At 40.0% G+C, this 18475-nt stretch overlaps 1 protein-coding gene across 1 annotated transcript in view; it reads right to left on the bottom strand.

Annotated features, from left to right (window-relative positions):
- VAV3 (vav guanine nucleotide exchange factor 3) overlaps nucleotides 1–18475 on the bottom strand; it is a 357055-nt gene that overhangs the window by 185294 nt on the left and 153286 nt on the right. Inside the window, exons 3-4 of the mRNA XM_035017895.1 lie at nucleotides 4088–4146; nucleotides 1747–1812 (exon numbers count right to left, since the gene is read on the bottom strand). Coding sequence (XP_034873786.1) covers nucleotides 1747–1812; nucleotides 4088–4146 — 125 coding nt within the window. The remainder of the gene's footprint in view (nucleotides 1–1746; nucleotides 1813–4087; nucleotides 4147–18475) is intronic.

Raw genomic sequence — 18475 nt, 5'->3', positions numbered from 1 at the left:
GCTGAGCATGGAGCCCAACTCGGGGCTCGATCTCACAACCCTGAGATCATGACCTCAGCCGAAATCAAGAGTCGGACACTTAACCAACTGAACCACCCAGGTGCTCCAAGAAATAATACATTCTTCCTAATATTTCAAAGGATCTGGTTATATTACCAGAACCTTACAATCACTTTATCAAGACTGTAGCCAATTCAGTGAGACAATCAGCATCAATCTTGCTCAAGATCAGTGAGCTGTTGGAGGTTTTAAGAAGAGCGAAGAAACTATCCTTCATCCACATTTAAAACATAAAATTTCAAGGCCCATCCAAGTGCCACCTATTCTGGGACAAGCTGCTGGCCATCCTGTCAGCATTCTCCTCTGTTCTTCTACTGGAAGTTCTTGGGGGGGGGGCACCTCAGGGTGCTTCCAGGGGTCCATGCAGTGAGGAAGAGCTTCAGCTCTGGAGTGAGAACTGTCTGGGTTCAAATCCAAAGACTAAAACTTCCTAGTTCGGTGACTTCCAGCAAGTTTCTTAGCTTCCCACAATTCAGCTTTCTCCTTCATAAATTGGGATAATAGGAACAACCTCATCATGTTGCGGTTATGACACGAGATAATGCACGTAACATGGTTAGCACAGAAACGGGCACTCGATAAACTCGTATGAACTGACGAGATAGCTCAGGCCTGAAGCAGAATGCTGGCAAACAGGAGATGCTTGATGCAATTTTGCTTAATCATTCAGATAACAAATATTTACTGAGGACCTACTATTATACTAGATGCTGTGTAAAGTTCTAGGAAGATAGCCAAGAACAAGGTAAAGTCCCTGGCCTCACAAAGTTGACCTTCTAAAGAGGAGATGGAGACAAAGATTGTCTCGGGCAGTAGTGAGTGCCATAAAGCCACAGAGCAAGGTGAGGGGCCGGCAGCAATTTGGGTAGGGTAGTCAGAAAGGCCTCTCTGTGGAGGGACATCTGTGCAAGGGCTGGAATGGTGAGTGGTCAGCCCTAAGGGCGGAAGGAGCAAGCGCAAAGGTCCTACAGCAAGAACAAGCTTGGAGTGCTGGTGGATTAGGATGGATGAATGGGAGAATTTCCACAGAACCTGCATCCCTTTTAGAGCATAACCTATGTCTTACTATAATGCTTTGCAAACATGCCTGATCTTTATCAGTTCCTTGAAGGGCGGGGATCATTTTTTATACTTATTTGTAATCTGCACAAGTCATTCAATCAGCAGAAGATAATCAGGTGCAAGCACCTTTTGCCTCTCCTGACTATTAAACAATAAAGCCCAGAAGGAATCTCTGTGCAAAACAAACACCATGTAATGAAACTCCCTGAAGAACTCCAGCCCACGCTCATCTTGCCTTTCCTTGAACTTACAGAGCACGCACTATCTGCCCTACATCTCCAGGACAGATCTTGTTTCTTTGTCATTGTTCCTTAACTGTCTAATTCCAGTTTCACCCACCACCTCTAGTACGCCTTTGAGAAACTTCCAAATTTTAGTTCATTGCAGTATGTTTCTTCACTCGTCAGAGGGACTGGCATGGCGTGGGGCACACAACAGGAACTAAAAGTCAGGTGAGGCCCATTTTCTGGTGAAGATTTCCATCACTAGTTTGAGGTTAATTCTTACACGTCTTAATCATCAAGCCACTTTTCCGCTTCAGAAAACTATTTTAACATCCATGGTTAAAATCCACAAAGGATGCAAACATTGGCAATGGTTTAATTTTGAAGATGCCCAACATACTCTATTAAGTCAGGAAGGCCTTTGTAGATGTCTTCATCACTAACGCTCTCTTCTGTTGGAAAGGGCCTAGAAGAGGGGGAGGAAAAAAAAAACAAAAAAACACCAAGGATGAATAAGCAACCACTAAGCCAGGCATTTAGTTCTCACTAAATGCACAAGCTCAGCTGCAGTAGTCAGATCAGTGATCGTGTTTAACACAACGGCCTGTGCTTCTCCCAAAGTGCCCGTCCCATAGCGGTGCATGGGGTCCCCCAGGGACACTGTGACACCTGTTACCCCAAATTGGCTGTAGCAATACCAGTTGTCACCGCCATCACCTGAGCAGCTACGGACATACTCACGTGCTCATCTGCTCTGCCATGTGCCACTTACCTGCAGGCTCTGCAGCTTCCCGGCTCAGAAAATCAGCAGCCACCCCTGAGCCCCTGCCTTCAGCACTGTCTCTCTCCACTTACAGAATCTGATCTGACTGACAGATGGTTTGGTAACAATCATCCCTGCATGACTCAGCCCACTAAATACAAAAATTACTAGAAGACCAAAATATCCGTACCCTTTTTATAGGATTATTGATTCTGACAGACTGTTCTGCTCTGACTTCAAGATATTTAAGTTGTATTTTTTATTTTCACTTATTGGACAAATGCGTGAACCCTAGACCTTAGGGAGAGTAGGATGCTTTCTTTGTTTCCTATTAAAAGAAAAGCACTTTAACGGATCCCCTATGTCTAGCCATTGGCTTTTTTTGCCTAATGTACTAGGCACTTTTTTCATAACCCCAACATAATGCCCTAAATGCATATCTAACACAATCATAATTATACTATTGTGTCAGAAGTTTTACTTTCTTTATATGCAGGCAGCATGTCATGTTTCACAAAAACAAGAGGATCCATCAAAATAATAAATGAGCGCTAAGTAATTGCTAAATAACTATATTCAATACATTGAAAAACAGATTTTCATATTAGTTTATGGATTAACTGAATACTTAAGACATTTAAGGAACTTACATTTTTCAAATAAATTAAAATGTGTGAGAGATGCCGAAGTTTCAAAATCTTTTTTTTTTTCTTAAATAAATTCAGGCACATTTGATTATGCTTTTATACCAATGCAAGTCCATTATAGAAAAATTTGAAAATATAGATTAGAATAATTAAAAAGGAAAAGAAAACCTTCTAATGTATATCCTTTCAGAATCAAAAATACATAAATACATAAAAATAGCATCAGCCTATTTCAAAATCTGTTTACACATAATGACATAAAATATATATTAATATGGAAAGATGAATCATGTAGAGCAAGTTATAAGGTGTAAAACACGTAATCCAGCCTAGAGATTACATCTGTAGAAAGCTGCCAAATTCATAGCCCATTTCCAAGAACTGGTCTGCAGGGTATTCTCCCTGGGGTCACTGTGCTTTGTATCCCAGGAATGGGCTGCCTGGCCACTGCCAATCAGTCCTCTAAGAGGTGCTTATAACCTCTCCCTTAAAATCTGAATGTGAGCTGGACACAGAAAAATGGCATCAACAGAGGGAGAGACACAGCATCACAGAACCCCATAACGGCTGGAGACTAAAGTATGGCGCTCTGGGGAAACAAGATAAAAAATAAAATCCATTCAATTTCCATGCAGCCTAGCTGGGTGGCTATTGAAACCGTTTCTCTGTATTTCTGATGTTACTAATAATACAAACTTCTGACTGATCTAACTTGAGTCTGTAGTGTTTTAAACAGGAAAAAGCCCAACATGACATACATGTCTACATTTATTTCCATGCTTACTGACTGCATAATACTCCACAGCATGGAGATGTCATAATTCGTTTTACCAATTTACTTCCAAGTTTTGCATTTAGGACCAATCCTTCAACTCACATCCTTGTACACATATCCTTTTGTACTTGTCTGATTACTTTTTAAACTCCTAAAGTTGTGAGTTCTTGCTATGGACTATAGGAAATAAATGTACTATGACAACTTGTCAAGTATTTATTTACTTAAGCATTTGTGTTTATTTTGATGAATCATATCATTTGATGAATCAAATGAAATGTTGGAGGAAGTTAAGAAAACAAAGTACCCTATCGGTAACAGTCAGCAGTGAATTCAGAATGATGTTTAGCCAATGTGTCTTATTCAACTCTACAAATAAGTTCTTACTTGCTCAATTATTTTCAAATGTGTACTAGGTACTTATACATCAGGCACTGTACTGGCATGAATGAGACGTGGTCCCTGCATGCAAAGTGCTTTACAAACAATAACCATTCAATAAATAACCATTACAATAAAGGAACAGAACACATGAACTGCAGAGAAATGAGCTTACCTGATTCCTGTGGCCAATGCTATAGGTGTGCGAGAAAGTCGTGAGAGTGTTTCTATAACCTGAGAAAAAAGGAAAAGTGTTAGCTGGACATATATTTCAGAAAAGACACGAATTTCTTTTTTGAAAATAGTCTTACAATCTAATATTAACAATGGCAAAGGAAACCTAAATTTGCAGATGCCAACAAAGTACAGAATGGGAAGAACTGTTTCTGAAAATTATAAACACCTGGGTTATAATCCTGTCCCTTCTTTAACTTTGAAACTCTAAGCAGATTACTAAGCATCTGGTTTGCCATTTCTTTATCATTAAAGCAAGGAGTTAGACGAGGTAATAACTAAAGGTCTCGTACCTTCACTTCTACAAAATCGGAAACCGATTCAAAACAGTAGCCACTGGCCACACAAGGCTATCTAAATTTAAGTTAATTAGAATTTAAAAAACAAAAAATTAAGTTTCTTAGTTGTGCTAACCACGTTTCCAGTGTTCAGCAGCCACACTGTATTGCACTACCCAGACATCAAACACTTCCATCATCCCAGAGAGTCCTACGGAGCAGCACTGCTGTATAGCTAAGTGGTTCAGAATGTGGGCTCCTGAGCCGACCACAGTTCAAATCCCGGCTTTGCCTCTCATTAGCCATACAACCTCAAGCAAACTACTTAAGTTCCCTGGGCTTCAGTTTTCTCATCTGGATACTGCCTATAATCATAGTTAGCTTATTCATAATCATTCATTATAGGAATTAAAAAGATAATACATGAAAAGTATTTACATGATAGCTATTCTTTATAATTGCCAGCTTTAAAAAAATTACCTTATTGTAATTCTGAGTATTTGCAGAAAAAGAGTTTCCTAAATCCTTGATTATCCGAATGTATTTTAAAGATTCCTTATGAAGACTTTGGTACCTGCGCCCTGCAATAGTTTTAGCTTTAGATCCTAGATATTTTAGTAAGATTTCCTTACCACTTTTACAACTAAGATCATCTCTCTCAAAGACTTAGTGAGGAACCCAAAGAGATAAAATGTACTTTTCTCATGAAGCCTGTTTCTACGGTAACAGGTATGATTTGTCTTAACTCTCAAAACTAAACAAAACTTAAAGAGGTTCTATAAGGACTACTCAGAATGAGGGAGAAAAAAAAAAGGAAAAAAAGAAAAAAGCCGAAAATCTCTGAGCTGAGGTAATCTAATTTCACAGTTCAAACGTGGAAACCTAATAGCGAGGTCTCCAGTACTCCACAGAAGTCGAATATGAGTATTAGCCACACACATACCTATCTCTTGCCTACTTCAGGAGGTGGTACATTGCTGAAGTTATAAACATACAGCTCTGGAGCAAGAATATCTAGTTGAGCCTTGGCTCATCAGATTTCAGCTAAGCTCAACTTTACTAGCCTCTATAAAATGTGGATAACAACAACTAACTACCAGCCTCATGGAGTTACTGAAAGAATTAAATGAGATAATGCCCGTCAAATGCTTAACTCAATAAATGTAAACTTTCATTATATAATATTATCATTATATAAAATAAAATAAAATTTAATTGAGAGACTATGCAGTTTCTTCCTGGTTTCATCTTGTTGAACATTTGATATAAAAGCAAGTACACAACCACCCAGATAAAACTAGATATAATTCCCCATCATAAAGATAAAAGTATCTTTAGAAGATCATGAGTGAATAAATAACAAGTTTATCAAAATAAACTGATTCGAAATAAAAATAACCATTTGCTAAAATTCCAAAATTATGCATAACTGAGAGAAACGTCTAGTTTTTGGAAGATTCTGGAATAATTCACGGACTATTTAGACTCATGAATTAATCGTATTGTTAAATTTCAGCCTCAGCCTTATCCTGATGTTTGCTGCTTTAAATCTGTGGGGTGAAATCTGTTTCTGATTCTATTTTATACAATGGTCCCAGCATTGCCATTACTAAGAAGAAAAATAGCAATAACATTAGTATTACGTATTTTACTACTATGATGTATTTTACTACTGCTATTTTATACTTTAATAGAAATGTATTTTATCCCTGGGGATGTTATCTATAAAACTATGATGTATCTAAAGATAAGAATGTATCTTGTGTTCCTTTTCCCACCAACAATCAGAACTACTCACAACCCATCCCCACCCAAAAGACTGCAGTTTGTTTTTGTACAGTTGTCCACCAGAGGGAGCCAGAAGATAGCATATCACTTTAGTCCTACATTAAATGTGTCTATATATAAAGTACAAACATCTCTGAAAAATCAAGATGAAACCAACTCCTATTATTTATTTAAAACTATTACTTATTACCATTCAGTAATAGAAAAATAATGAAGGTGAGAAGGAAGGAAGAATAATACATAGCATGTCTTAAAGTGAATCTCCCAGGACCCTCTCTCAGTTTTGCGTCTATCTGATTGTACATCAAGTCCATCCATTAACTCTAAGTGTAGCCAAAGCAAATAAGACTGTTTAGTCAATGTAGTGTTTTTAGAACAGTGTGTATCCTATAAAGGTGGAGCATATCCGGATTTGGAATAGACAAGTACACAAATTAATGCCAGATTCTCTAGACATGAGAAACACGTATTCAAGAATATTTACCAAAGAAAATATCCCAAGGACAGTAAAAAAAAAAAAAAAAAAAAAAAAAGACTATTTTCCCTGAAATGTATTAATTTCTCAAGTGTTACCTCACCATTTTATGAAATTACAGACATGAACTCTCTCAAAAGGGTAACTAGTCAGAACATTTGCAAGTTAATAGGCTAACAACCAACTACTAAATCCACATTACAGTTATTTTTCTTGACCCACATCTACCCCTTGTTTAATAAGAAGTAGCATTTGTAAAGAAATGAAAATATTTCCAGACAATAACAGTTACTGTGGGAGGAAGGTGGAAGAGGTAAGTGGGGCTCCTGTACACTTGCTTTTTAGAAGGGGGGGGATTAGATCCCAGAATCTATGAAGGATCATTGACAAAGTTTAAAAAGGAAGATACCCAGATCAAAACTGTATCTTTAGAAGATCACTCAGCACAGTGAAGGACAGACCGGGCTAAGAGGACATGGGGTATAGACAAGTGGTCAGGAGACCTACTAGGGGGTTTTCTCAGTCGTCGAGGTGAGACATCAGAAGTCTAAGCCAGCAGCGGTAGACATAGAGGAGAAGTGAAAATGTGAGGAGTATTTAGGCATAGTGGCTGATGCGCTGTGATGGCAAAGTGAAGAAGAACCCAGGACAACCTGGGCAAACTTCTAAATAAAGCATGGAGGTAGCCAGCTCCAATACCGCCTACTGGATGCTCCTGAGCAGGACGCTGTCATTCTGTGTCCCTCTCCACGGCTGACCTTGTACATCCTGAATTCGGACAGGCCGTTCCCTCCACCAGAGCCTTCTCAGACTTCTCCCACTCCAGTCTGGGTCCTTTGTTTTCCCACAGGACATAACTCTGCCCTAGTACCTATCACCTCATTTAAAAATTTGCTGTTTAAAATATCTGAAAAGGATTCGTGTTTATTTTGTCAAATTGAAAGAACACAGTAATACACAGAAGTTGTCCCCTCCACACACACACCTTCTGCCTAAAGGAGACCAGAGCTAGAAATCTGGTGTGACTCTTGCATAAATTTGTTCCCCTTTCTTCCTGACTGTTATTTTAGGTACTATGTTCCTATGATACAGATTTTTCCACAACATGAGTTTGTCATCTAACAATATATCCCAGACAGTTGTCAGCACATTCAAATTTACTTCATTCACCTTAATGCTGAACAACATTCCAGGTTATGTATATAACAATGATTTAACCATTCTCCTGCCAATGAGCTTTTTCAACATTTTGCTACTAGAACAAGGTTGAAATTACCATCCTTGCCAATTATCTTTTCAATTGCGTCTAAGTATTTCTATAGGAAAGATTCTCAGATGGGATGAATTGGGCAAAAGTATGACCATTGCTCTCTGAAAACTTTTTACAAATCTCTACTTCCCTGAAGAGTGTATTAAGAACATAACAAGGCATTCTTTTTTTTTTAAAGATTTTATTTATTTATTTGAGAGAGAGAATGAGATAGAGAGAGCATGAGAGGGGGGAGGGTCAGAGGGAGAAGCAGACTCCCTGCTGAGCAGGGAGCCCGATGTGGGACTCGATCCCGGGACTCCAGGATCATGACCTGAGCCGAAGGCAGTCGCTTAACCAACTGAGCCACCCAGGCGCCCCCATAACAAGGCATTCTAATGACCTGTTTACAGTCTGACTTTCCCATCCAACAATGAAAAACACCTTAAGGGCAGGGAACTCCCAACTGCTTCTTCATTATTCTTTCTTACCACCTAGCTCACAGCCAGAGTCATAAAAACTACTTAACACAAAAATATTTGTTGCTCAAACAAATGAATAATACTTACCTTGCAAAATTGTTGTGAGGATTGAGGATCATATGTGTAAAGATATGTAAAGAGCTTAGCCTGGCACAAGCAGGGAATGAATGAATAATTGAAGAAGGAGCCCATTATCAAAATTAAATATTAAAAATGAGAAAGAATTACCTTTCTCCTCAAATCTAGAAACAGTATACATAGTGACAACCCCCCTCCATCAAATTTTTCCCCCAATGGTGATAATTTAGTTTGAGTGCTTTATTTTTACCATCCCCATTAGTCAGTTAAAAAGTCATAAAAGTTTCCAAAAAGAGAACTGTACACTAATAAAGCTACACATTTTAACCATTCTCTTCATGAGACCTTCTAGAAAATTCTTACTTTCTACTTATCTAGCACATTCATGCTGTTGATAATGTAATTTGTAATTAAAACAAGTCAACAATGCAGAAGCAGTATGTTACAGCTACTTCTATGTTCCTGAGTTAAGGAAGGTATGGCCATAAACAATAAGAGCAGGGAACCATTGGGATTGGCATTAGGTCTGCCAAAAAGTGCTAATTAATTGTGGACTTATCTCCTTGAGTTCTCTATCCTGAAGTTTTACCTCTTAGTCCTCTCCCTGATCCAATGGAAAGGCTATTAGTAAGATTCATGAACAGGGAGCTGAATTCAATAGGAGTGAAGTGACCTTACAGGAAGGTGGGCTCTGCAAGGCAATCCGGGGGTTGTAGGCTTGAGCCCTAAGTGCAAGACAAGCTTAGTAGTTCAAGAAAGCGTTGCAGCACCACAGCATGAAGGTACTGTCCAGCACCTGAAGCCAGAGGCAGGGATGCCACATAATGGTTCCTGCAGGCTCAGAGCAAGTGCCCATGTGGTCATGGAGGAAAAATCCAGGCCCCCGAGGATACAACTCAGATGTGGCCTGGGAGTGATGGACTGAGTAATTCAGCAGAAGCACAGGCTTCTAGACTTCATCAGGTGCAACCCAGAGGCATCCCAGAGACCTTGTATTACCCAGGCACTCCAGACACCAGACTCTCAGACGAAGAAGCCTAATTCTAAACTCAACCAGATGGTGACTATCAGACTAACAATATTTTTTACCTGAAGTCTCCTAAATCATCAACAGAACTCATTATCTTAATTTTCTTTGCAATTCTCATTTCACACAGTAAATTACCCCATTAAGATACACTGCAGCTTAGTGTCATTTCCAGCAGCATGTTTGAGATCCTTCCTAAAACACCTGGTTGTTGCTTTGAATACTGTAGGATACTGCTGGAAAATGTCCCTAGCACCTCCCCTATGGGGAAAGCAAAGGAGTACAGCCAGATACGACACACTAAATATTTCTGTATCAAGAAGATTATGAACCATGAGAAATGAACTTGCATTGTTCAAAAGAGTAGAGTATCTATACAGGTTAAATGGGTCTAAATTATATATAGTTTGTGCAGGCCTTGATGATGATCATAAAAGCAAGGATTATTCTATACCAATTGTTTCAAAACTTCAAAAGTAAAGCCCTACAGAAAAAAAAAGAACCTCCCTTTAGGAAAATCATATACTGGACTGGTTAGGAGCACAAGCTTAAGACTCAGATTTTCTGGGTTCAAATCTCAGCTCCTCCTCTCACTAGATGGGTAACCACGGGAATTAAGTAGATGCTCTGTGCCTTACTTAGGTCCTTTACCCCTGTATCTTTATCTATAAAATGCATATAAAAGAATGTTCCATGCTTCTGCTATTTCCTAATGCCACTGTGGTCACTACCCTCATCAGTAAAATAAGATTTAGTCTTTGCAAAGCACTTCAGAAAGTAAAATGTGAGATGTCCACCTCAAGTTAGCACCAAATATAAAACAAAGCTTTCCAATGACTGTGCATACATCTAATAAGTTGGGTTGGGCCTCTATTCAAGCACATGATAGCCAGTGTTTGCTAATACTCGTCAACAGTCACTAAGCTTATCTAATTATAGCATGATGTTAAAAAAAAATGAGGATTGTGGATGGTAAACATTTTTCCTTATTTATTCACTTTCTACTCTCGTGTAATTAATTTAACATGTAAATATTCAGAAAAAACGTCCCGTCCTACAAAAGTATTTCTAAGAGCCCAAAAACAATCACACTTGACCTTTCTAAAGCAAATGTTAAAAAAAAAAAAGACCCATGCCGAGTCAACTCATAAAGATAACATATAATAACCATAATCTATACAGTTCACATAGAATTTTAAAAGTTCTAAGAAATGACAGTACAAAGGAATGGGCTCAGAGAAGCTTTAGCATACATCTCCCCACAAATCTCTTATCACCTTACACCTCACTGCCTCGAATAAATACAAAAATCTAGGTCAGTGGACTGTCATTTAATAGCAATTTCGAGACAAGTCCTTTAGCTAAACCTCACACCCATAGGGCTACGTCTCGCAACTCCATATACAGAAATTTTAAAGCCACCACATTTTATTCAGTGGTTCTTAATTATTTTAAGCCATAATTCCCTTTGAAGGTATGTTGAAAGCCCTTGGCCTTTTCCTCAAGGAGGGGGGACCTATATGTATCTGTACATATATTAATACACACATATCTAAGTATACATAATTCTGCATTTCGTCTCAAGAAATCCAGGCACCTCTTGAAGACCATTCATGAATTTCCCAGATTCCTGTTCAATCTCCTTTGCCTATAGGGAAGCCAAGGTCCAGCAAAATTAACTAGCTTGCTCAGGGTCAAAGAACCAATAGCAGAATTGGTGTCATAACCTAGGTCCCCTCTCTTCTGTCCAGACTGTTACTCTTTCTACTTCACCACCCTGTGTATAAATCTCCTGCATTTACTCGGTGAACATCTACTGGACAGGCACTATGGGCTAGATATACCTGATATATTCCACATGTCGAAGGTAACACAATGGAGAGATTACGTATTTCCTCCTCTCAAAAAACCCACTACTCCTGAAAGAACATACAGGTAGTAAGCAAAACCACAGACCTGGTATTACAAAGAACAGCCACAGCCCAGAAGAGAGAGCCAGGCCAGCTGTCCCCCTCAACCTGAAGGATAGACACGGAAGGCTCAAAAGGCTTTTTAGAAAAGGTGACCCTGGAATACATCTTGAGAGGCAATCAGGAATTTCCCAGACTCTTTGTCTGCAGGTTAATAGAGGTCTAATGGATGAGAATTACCACCCTCTGACCCACCCCCTCCACCATCGCCTACTCCAGTGAGAACACTTTCCTATTCTGAGCAGATTCACTTGCACCTTACTGTATGAGAAGCTTTTGTAATTGCCATTTCCTCAATAATATTTTTTCTTACAATGGGTATCTTGCAGGTTCCAGGAGATGATGTCACTAAGCAAATTTTTTCTAGACAAAACGGACCTACACTTGTCTTGTGATCCATTTCCACACCACCATGATCTTGCTGTCTCTGCTCTGGCTCTCAGACCCCACACAGAGCACCCTTCCTTCAAACCTGCTTTTCCTCCTTTTGCCCGGTGAGCCCACAGTCTCACTCCTCTCCCTTATCTGGCTAGACACTGGGAAAACTTTCTAGACTTGGACTTCTCCTTCACACCACAGATCTAAATCCTATCATCTCCTCCTTTTACATCTCTCTTGGATCAAACTCCTTTCTTCGCTGTCTCTGGCTTAGCCCAAACTCTCTGTTTCTTCTTCTTTATATTTATCTTTACTATTATTAATTATTATTAAAAAATAAAAATATTTATACTAAAGGACAGGCAGAAAAAGGCAAACTGTCACCAGCACTGTTCATTTTCTCACACCAAGTAAAAGGGGTCGTAAGTTTTCATAGACCCTGTTTGAACCATCTCCTGGGTCCGAGTACCAGAGATGAAACCTGGGGTTCATCAGTGCAGAGTTAGCTGTCCGGAAGCACAATATTTAGTTAGAAACCAGAACACAAATAGATGGTCACTGCTTCTCCAAAGTTTACACCAGTGTGTTAAGGTATGTTTGAACTTAATAGGCAATTAGTAAATAATTCAATTATTTATACACAACTGTAAAAGAAATGCTTTAGTTTTGAAAATGTGACTATATTTGCAAATGATTCCCTGCCTTTATGCAAAGCAGAGATATAATCTACAAAGACTATGGGGCCATTTTAATGTTCACTACGAAGCATGGGACTTTCACGGTGGGCCCTGTAGGTAGACACTGATTACTCTCCATCCCGTCACAGTAAGGACTCTGGCAGAGCAGCCATGTCTTGCCAGCTCCCTGGGACCCTTGGTGCATTCACAGAACTCACTTTAAACAGACACATCCTATGTGTTCGCATCAGGCCAGAGGAGAAGTTGTTTACGTGATCTGAAATATGCAGGGGAGCTCTATGTGACTTAAGGGATTTGGAAAATAGAATGAATTTTCAAAGCTGCCCACAAATCATACAGTGGGGTCAAAGTCAACACATTTTCCACACTCGGCGCCCTTTCAAAGTCATGCAACTCTCCTGCAGACATCTCCACGGCCCGAATGCTGCCCCCGCGGCTTTTACCACTTTAAAGGAGGAAATCGCAGAGTCCAGGAACAAAAAGGCAGGGCCAGAATGACAGCATCTGACAGTGAAGAACACATCCCTCGTGCCAGTCCCAGCCCAGAAATGCTCACAGAGAATAATGACAGGTCTGCAAGGTATTCTCATATTTCAAATCACCTAAGACAAATTATACCTTTGCCCCAAGATTGGGAGAATAACATGACACTCTTTACATGTCTCTTTGTTCTGGCTGGCTTGGTAACATGAGTCACATTTCGTACTTCTTGGAAGTTCAATGTGCTTGAACAATTAAAAAGCAGGTAAACTAATTCTTCACTACGTAAGAAATCAAGTTTCTAGAACCAGCACTGGCTGACAGAAACATGTGAACCACATATATAACTCTAAAATTCTAAGAAGCCACATTAGAAAACAAAAAGAAACAGGTGAAGTTAATTTTGAGGTTTTATTTAGTTCATTATATCTGTAATTTATCATTTCACTATGTAATCAAAATAGAAATCAAAACATTTTATAATTTTTTTTAATACTAAATCTTCAAAATCTGGTGCGTACTTTACAATTGCAGCTCACCTAATTCAGAGTAGGCACATTTCAAATACTCAATAGCCACATGTGGTTAAGGGCTACCAGAGGGGACAGCAGAAGTCTGGACAGAACCCTTCGGAGCACTCAGGGTATGGCAGACAACAGATCCATCGGGAAGGAAAGACTGCACCAAACCCCTCATTTTACAGATGGAGGTGGAAGTTTAAGAGTGACATGGCACCAAAGGACCTCACAACTTGACGTGGCTAAAGAGCCAATGCCTATACGTCTAGATGCCCATGGCCCTTTCCAGTGGAAGCAGAAGCTGAAGAGACCCTGAAAAGCGAGTAGAGAGCCCTTGTGGCGAGGAAGAAACCACCACACACACAGGCCTTTTCTACTTCACACACCCCCACTGTCTATACACGTCAATTATGTGACTGTTCTCAGTCAATCTGATGGCCACCCATGAGGACATTCATCCCCTGTCACATGCCGGGCTTGGCCCTGAGGACACTCACGGGATGTGTGTGAAGTAGGGTTGAAGAGGCAAGCTGGAGGCAGACAGCTTCAGTGCCTGGCTAGGGAGTCTGCCTTTATTATTTATATGGGGAGCCAGCAAAGATCTGTGAGCTGGAGGATGAACTGTCAAGAAGCTGTATGTTAAGAATACCAATCTGGTGGCTGCATAAAATAGCTCAGAGGAAGGAGCCTAAACCTAGGAAGTTGTTTTAACAATAGCCTTGCTGTGACTTGATTTTAGGGGGAGAAAAGGATATAACAAGCATTATGAAGAAGAGATCAACCCAACTGGAACACTACTGGATACACCAAATCCCAGAGGCACAAGTGTCACTTGAGCAAACTTCAGGAAATCTGATATGACCCTAGTTCACTACAGTGTAGACGATGCACTAGAGAAAGGATCAAATCCAGGCATCATTTACAAATGTGATTCTGTCCCAGTGGGGATCAATGATAGCTCTGGTTGACAACCAGAGCACCTCAGATCCATGTGACTGGGAGAGCTCACTGGAGGGCTGCCAACCTGTGCTAGACTGGATCCACAAATCCGATATCAGCCCACAATAGTCCGGTTTCCTACTGAGTGATCTGCAACTATTTGTGGTGCGTGTGTGCATACATGTGTGTGCATGTGCACACACGTGGATCAGCACTACTTAGATAAGTTTTTATGGAAATACATTTGATTCATAGTTTTTTTTCCCTTCATGTTGCTTTTCTACTTTCCACGCTTTGCTGAGGATCGTGCACAATCATGATACATTAAGTTTTCCTTCTCACTTAAATGATACTGAATTTAATCAGCTTTTTCAAATTCACTTGCACTATATGACTTAAGACAAAAGCTTCTCTTTTATTTTTATTATTTAATTTCACCCTGAGTTCACTTCCTTCTTTCATGCCAAGTACTTGCTGATGTTCTCTTTAGGAGTAACGTTAGTTGAATTTCTTATTTTTTAAGCAGTGTAATTATCTGTTGCTTTAGGCCTCTGCAACCTGTGGCCTTTAAATCTTGAACAGGATTTGACCTTAAGAGTCCCGGAAGACTTCTTTTTCCAGAACTTGGATATTTTGCAATGAGCAAGGAGTACTTTTTGGTCATTAGCTCCTGAGTACAAGTGGTTAATCCAAGAAAATCTGAATGTCCCCTAGGGTCTAGTACTTATCAGAGAGAGTAATCAAAGGCTGTAGAAATGTAGATCAGCCCAAAGGGGCACAATGACCCCAGTGAGTGTATGGTGCCACACTCTGATGGTCCTGGTTCCAAGTTTTTTCTCTGACACACTTTATTGTTTCACATTTTGTCTCAGGTTAACCTCGGATGAAGTATTTCACCTGGAAGAACGGGCACAGTTCACTTATATGGCAAAAACAGAGGGAAAAATAAAGTCACCAAAGTTCCAGACCCTTCATCAGAGATATCTAGGGAGTCATCAGCTCCCTCTTCAGAAGCTGCTTCCCAGATACTCTTTCCAACCGACCTCTGAAGAACACAGACATTGAAAGGACCAGGTGCACATTGCCTAGCAGCCAGAGGATGCTTGGTTTCATTTGCAAAGTCAATTTGCCTTCTGGCAGTTTCCAGGAAAGAAACACTCCTGAATGAGAAAATATCTGTGTACAGATGAAATTACCATGATAACTCATGTCTAAATAACTTAGTAAATTATGATCTTTAACCCCTTGCCATGATGGCATCCTTCATGACCCACTGCGCTACATCAAAATCCCTATGGCACATTAAGTAATAAAATTCCTTAGGGAGAATCAGGCCAGATCTACTTTAATATTGGTTTCTGTGCAATGACAGGTCTAATAATATTTCTGTTTTGATACTGTTTTTTTTTATTATCTTCCTTCCCAAACACTGACCCCCCACCACAAAATAAATACCCTGTCAAAATATAACATATTTAATAAGTTTTTAATTTTTTTTTTTTTAAGATTTATTTATTTATTTGAGAGAGCGAGAATGAGAGAGAGTACACGAGAGGGAGGAGGGTCAGAGGGAGAAGCAGGCTCCTCGCTGAGCAGGGAGCCTGATGCGGGACTCGATCCCGGGACTCCAGGATCATGACCTGAGCCGAAGGCAGTTGCTTAACTAACTGAGCCACCCAGGCGCCCAGGTTTTTAAATGTAGATGATCTTTCAAGGTTCTTTTCCCCAGAGAATACTTGACAGCAACCTGAATTAAGAGAATAAAACCTTACAGTGGCAGCTGAGACTCAAACATTTATATCCAGTTGTAAAAATATGCTTAAGTGGGACACCCGGGGTGGCTCAGTCGGTTAAGCGGCTGCCTTCAGCTCAGGTCATGATCCCAGGGTCCTTGGGATAGAGCCCCATGTCGGGCTCCCTGCTCCCCACCCCGACCTGTGCTCTATCTCAATAAATAAAATCTTTAAAAAAAAAAAAAAAATGTGCCTAAGTCATGAGTCTTTCACTGCTGTATATAGAGAGGGAACCGGGACTGACACACAGCCCTGAGTGCAGTCATTCAGAACCTCAGGATTTGTCCAAAGGGACACCTTGAACTGGATGTTTCAAAGCAGTTATTTGGATAAGGCCAGGTCGGAATAGCTATGCTTATTAGGAAGTAATGAACCAAAAAACCCTCCTGACTGCATCTTCACCTATACTGATCTTCACCTCATCCCTAACTCCCATGCCATCAGATTCCAACACTAAATTATAGATGAGGTCAAAGTTCAAGACTGGGATCACTCATTATTTGAATTAAAAAAAAAAAAAAAAGCAAAACAGAAAAGCTTAATGTTATTTTTCTCAGGCCACATCAAAAAGTCCTTGGCATCAAATGGTACAAAATGGCTCTTCCAAAAAGGCCTTGTCAACAGTACTGCCTCAAAAAGTCCTGTACCCAGAATGGGACTGCAAAGAGTCTACAATTCTGGTTCCAGCTGTGACCTGTCATGAGACCTGGACAGTGTGGTTTCTCTGGGCCCCAGGCTCTCCTCTCCAAAATGATGGGCTAGCTGGATCTTCAGCCTCCACTCTTCCCAGCTAAGCTGCCACACCCCCAACTCCTAACAATGAGCCAACAGGGGCATAATCTGGCCCGCTATTTTTTTAGGGACCGGTTTTCCTAGAAACAAGACATTATACCAGTGTGCTGGACTGGCCGTATGTGTTCTATTAGTTGATGCAAAGGATTCCATGGGAAGTCTCTATTCTTTTCTACTAAAACATAAATATTTGATTCTCTCAATATATATGATGGGTACAATTGTTTGATCCTTGACCCCTTTACAGAGGATATATAAGGGGCCTAAATAAGCATCAAAGACTGGTAAGAGTGCACATAACGTTTATAAGGTGTATGTAAAAAGAAATGCTTCACAAATTCCTGGGAATTATGGCAGAGTCAGTAATTTTTGCAATAGTCTGAGAAGTGCAACTCAAAAAATGAAAACGTATTGTTAAAAAAAAAAAAAAGCTTAAGTATATTTATACAAATCTACCATGAGAGCCTTTTTCATATCATTAAGTGCACACTGATTAAAATTTTTTGCCACCACTATATTTGACATTTTTTTACCTTGTCCTCCTCAAAACAGTGAATAGTTTAATTCAATCAAGTCTATCTGCTTTTTGGTTCTAATGGGTAAAATAAATTTAAAAGTGGGCGCCTGGGTGGCTCAGTTGGTTAAGCGACTGCCTTCGGCTCAGGTCATGATCCTGGAGTCCCGGGATCGAGTCCCACATCGGGCTCCCTGCTCGGCAGGGAGTCTGCTTCTCCCTCTGACCCTACCCCCTCTTGCGCTCTCTCTCTCACTCCCTCTCAAATAAATAAATAAAATCTTTAAAAAAAAAAAAAAAAGAATACAAAATCACTGGGGCACCTGGGTGGCTCAGTCAGTTAAGCAACTGCCTTCGGCTCAGGTCATGATCCTGGAGTCCTGGGATCGAGTCCCACATCGGGCTCCCTGCTCGGCGGGGAGTCTGCTTCTCCCTCTGACCCTCCCCCCTCTCATGTGCTTGCTCTCTCTCATTCTCTCTCTCTCAAATAAATAAAATCTTTAAAATAAATAAATAAATAAATTTAAAAGTAAAAAAACAAGGGCACCTGGGTGGCACAGTCGATTACCCATCTGACTCTTGATTTCGGCTCGGTCATGATCTCAGGGCCAAGAGATTAAGCCCTGCATCAGGATCCATGCTCAGCACAGAGTCTGCTTGAGCCTGCTTGAGAGTCTCTCTCCCTCTCTCCCTGCCCCTCCCACTTATGTGCTCTCTCTAAAATCAAATAAATCTTAAAAAAAAAAAAAAAAAAGTAAAAAAAATATGACTTCAAGGTGGGATAATAAAAGTCCTAAGATCATAAAAATGTACAAAGTACGAATTTTAAAATTAACAATCATTTTTCAGAGCTACTATGTGTCAGGAACT

This window comes from Mirounga leonina, unplaced genomic scaffold (genome assembly GCF_011800145.1).
Source record: "Mirounga leonina isolate KUSES-001 unplaced genomic scaffold, KU_Mleo_1.0 Mir_173, whole genome shotgun sequence".
NCBI classification, from domain to species: domain Eukaryota; kingdom Metazoa; phylum Chordata; class Mammalia; order Carnivora; family Phocidae; genus Mirounga; species Mirounga leonina.
The sequence above is the reverse complement of the archived record's forward strand: the minus strand, read 5'-3'. Positions and strand labels throughout refer to the sequence as shown.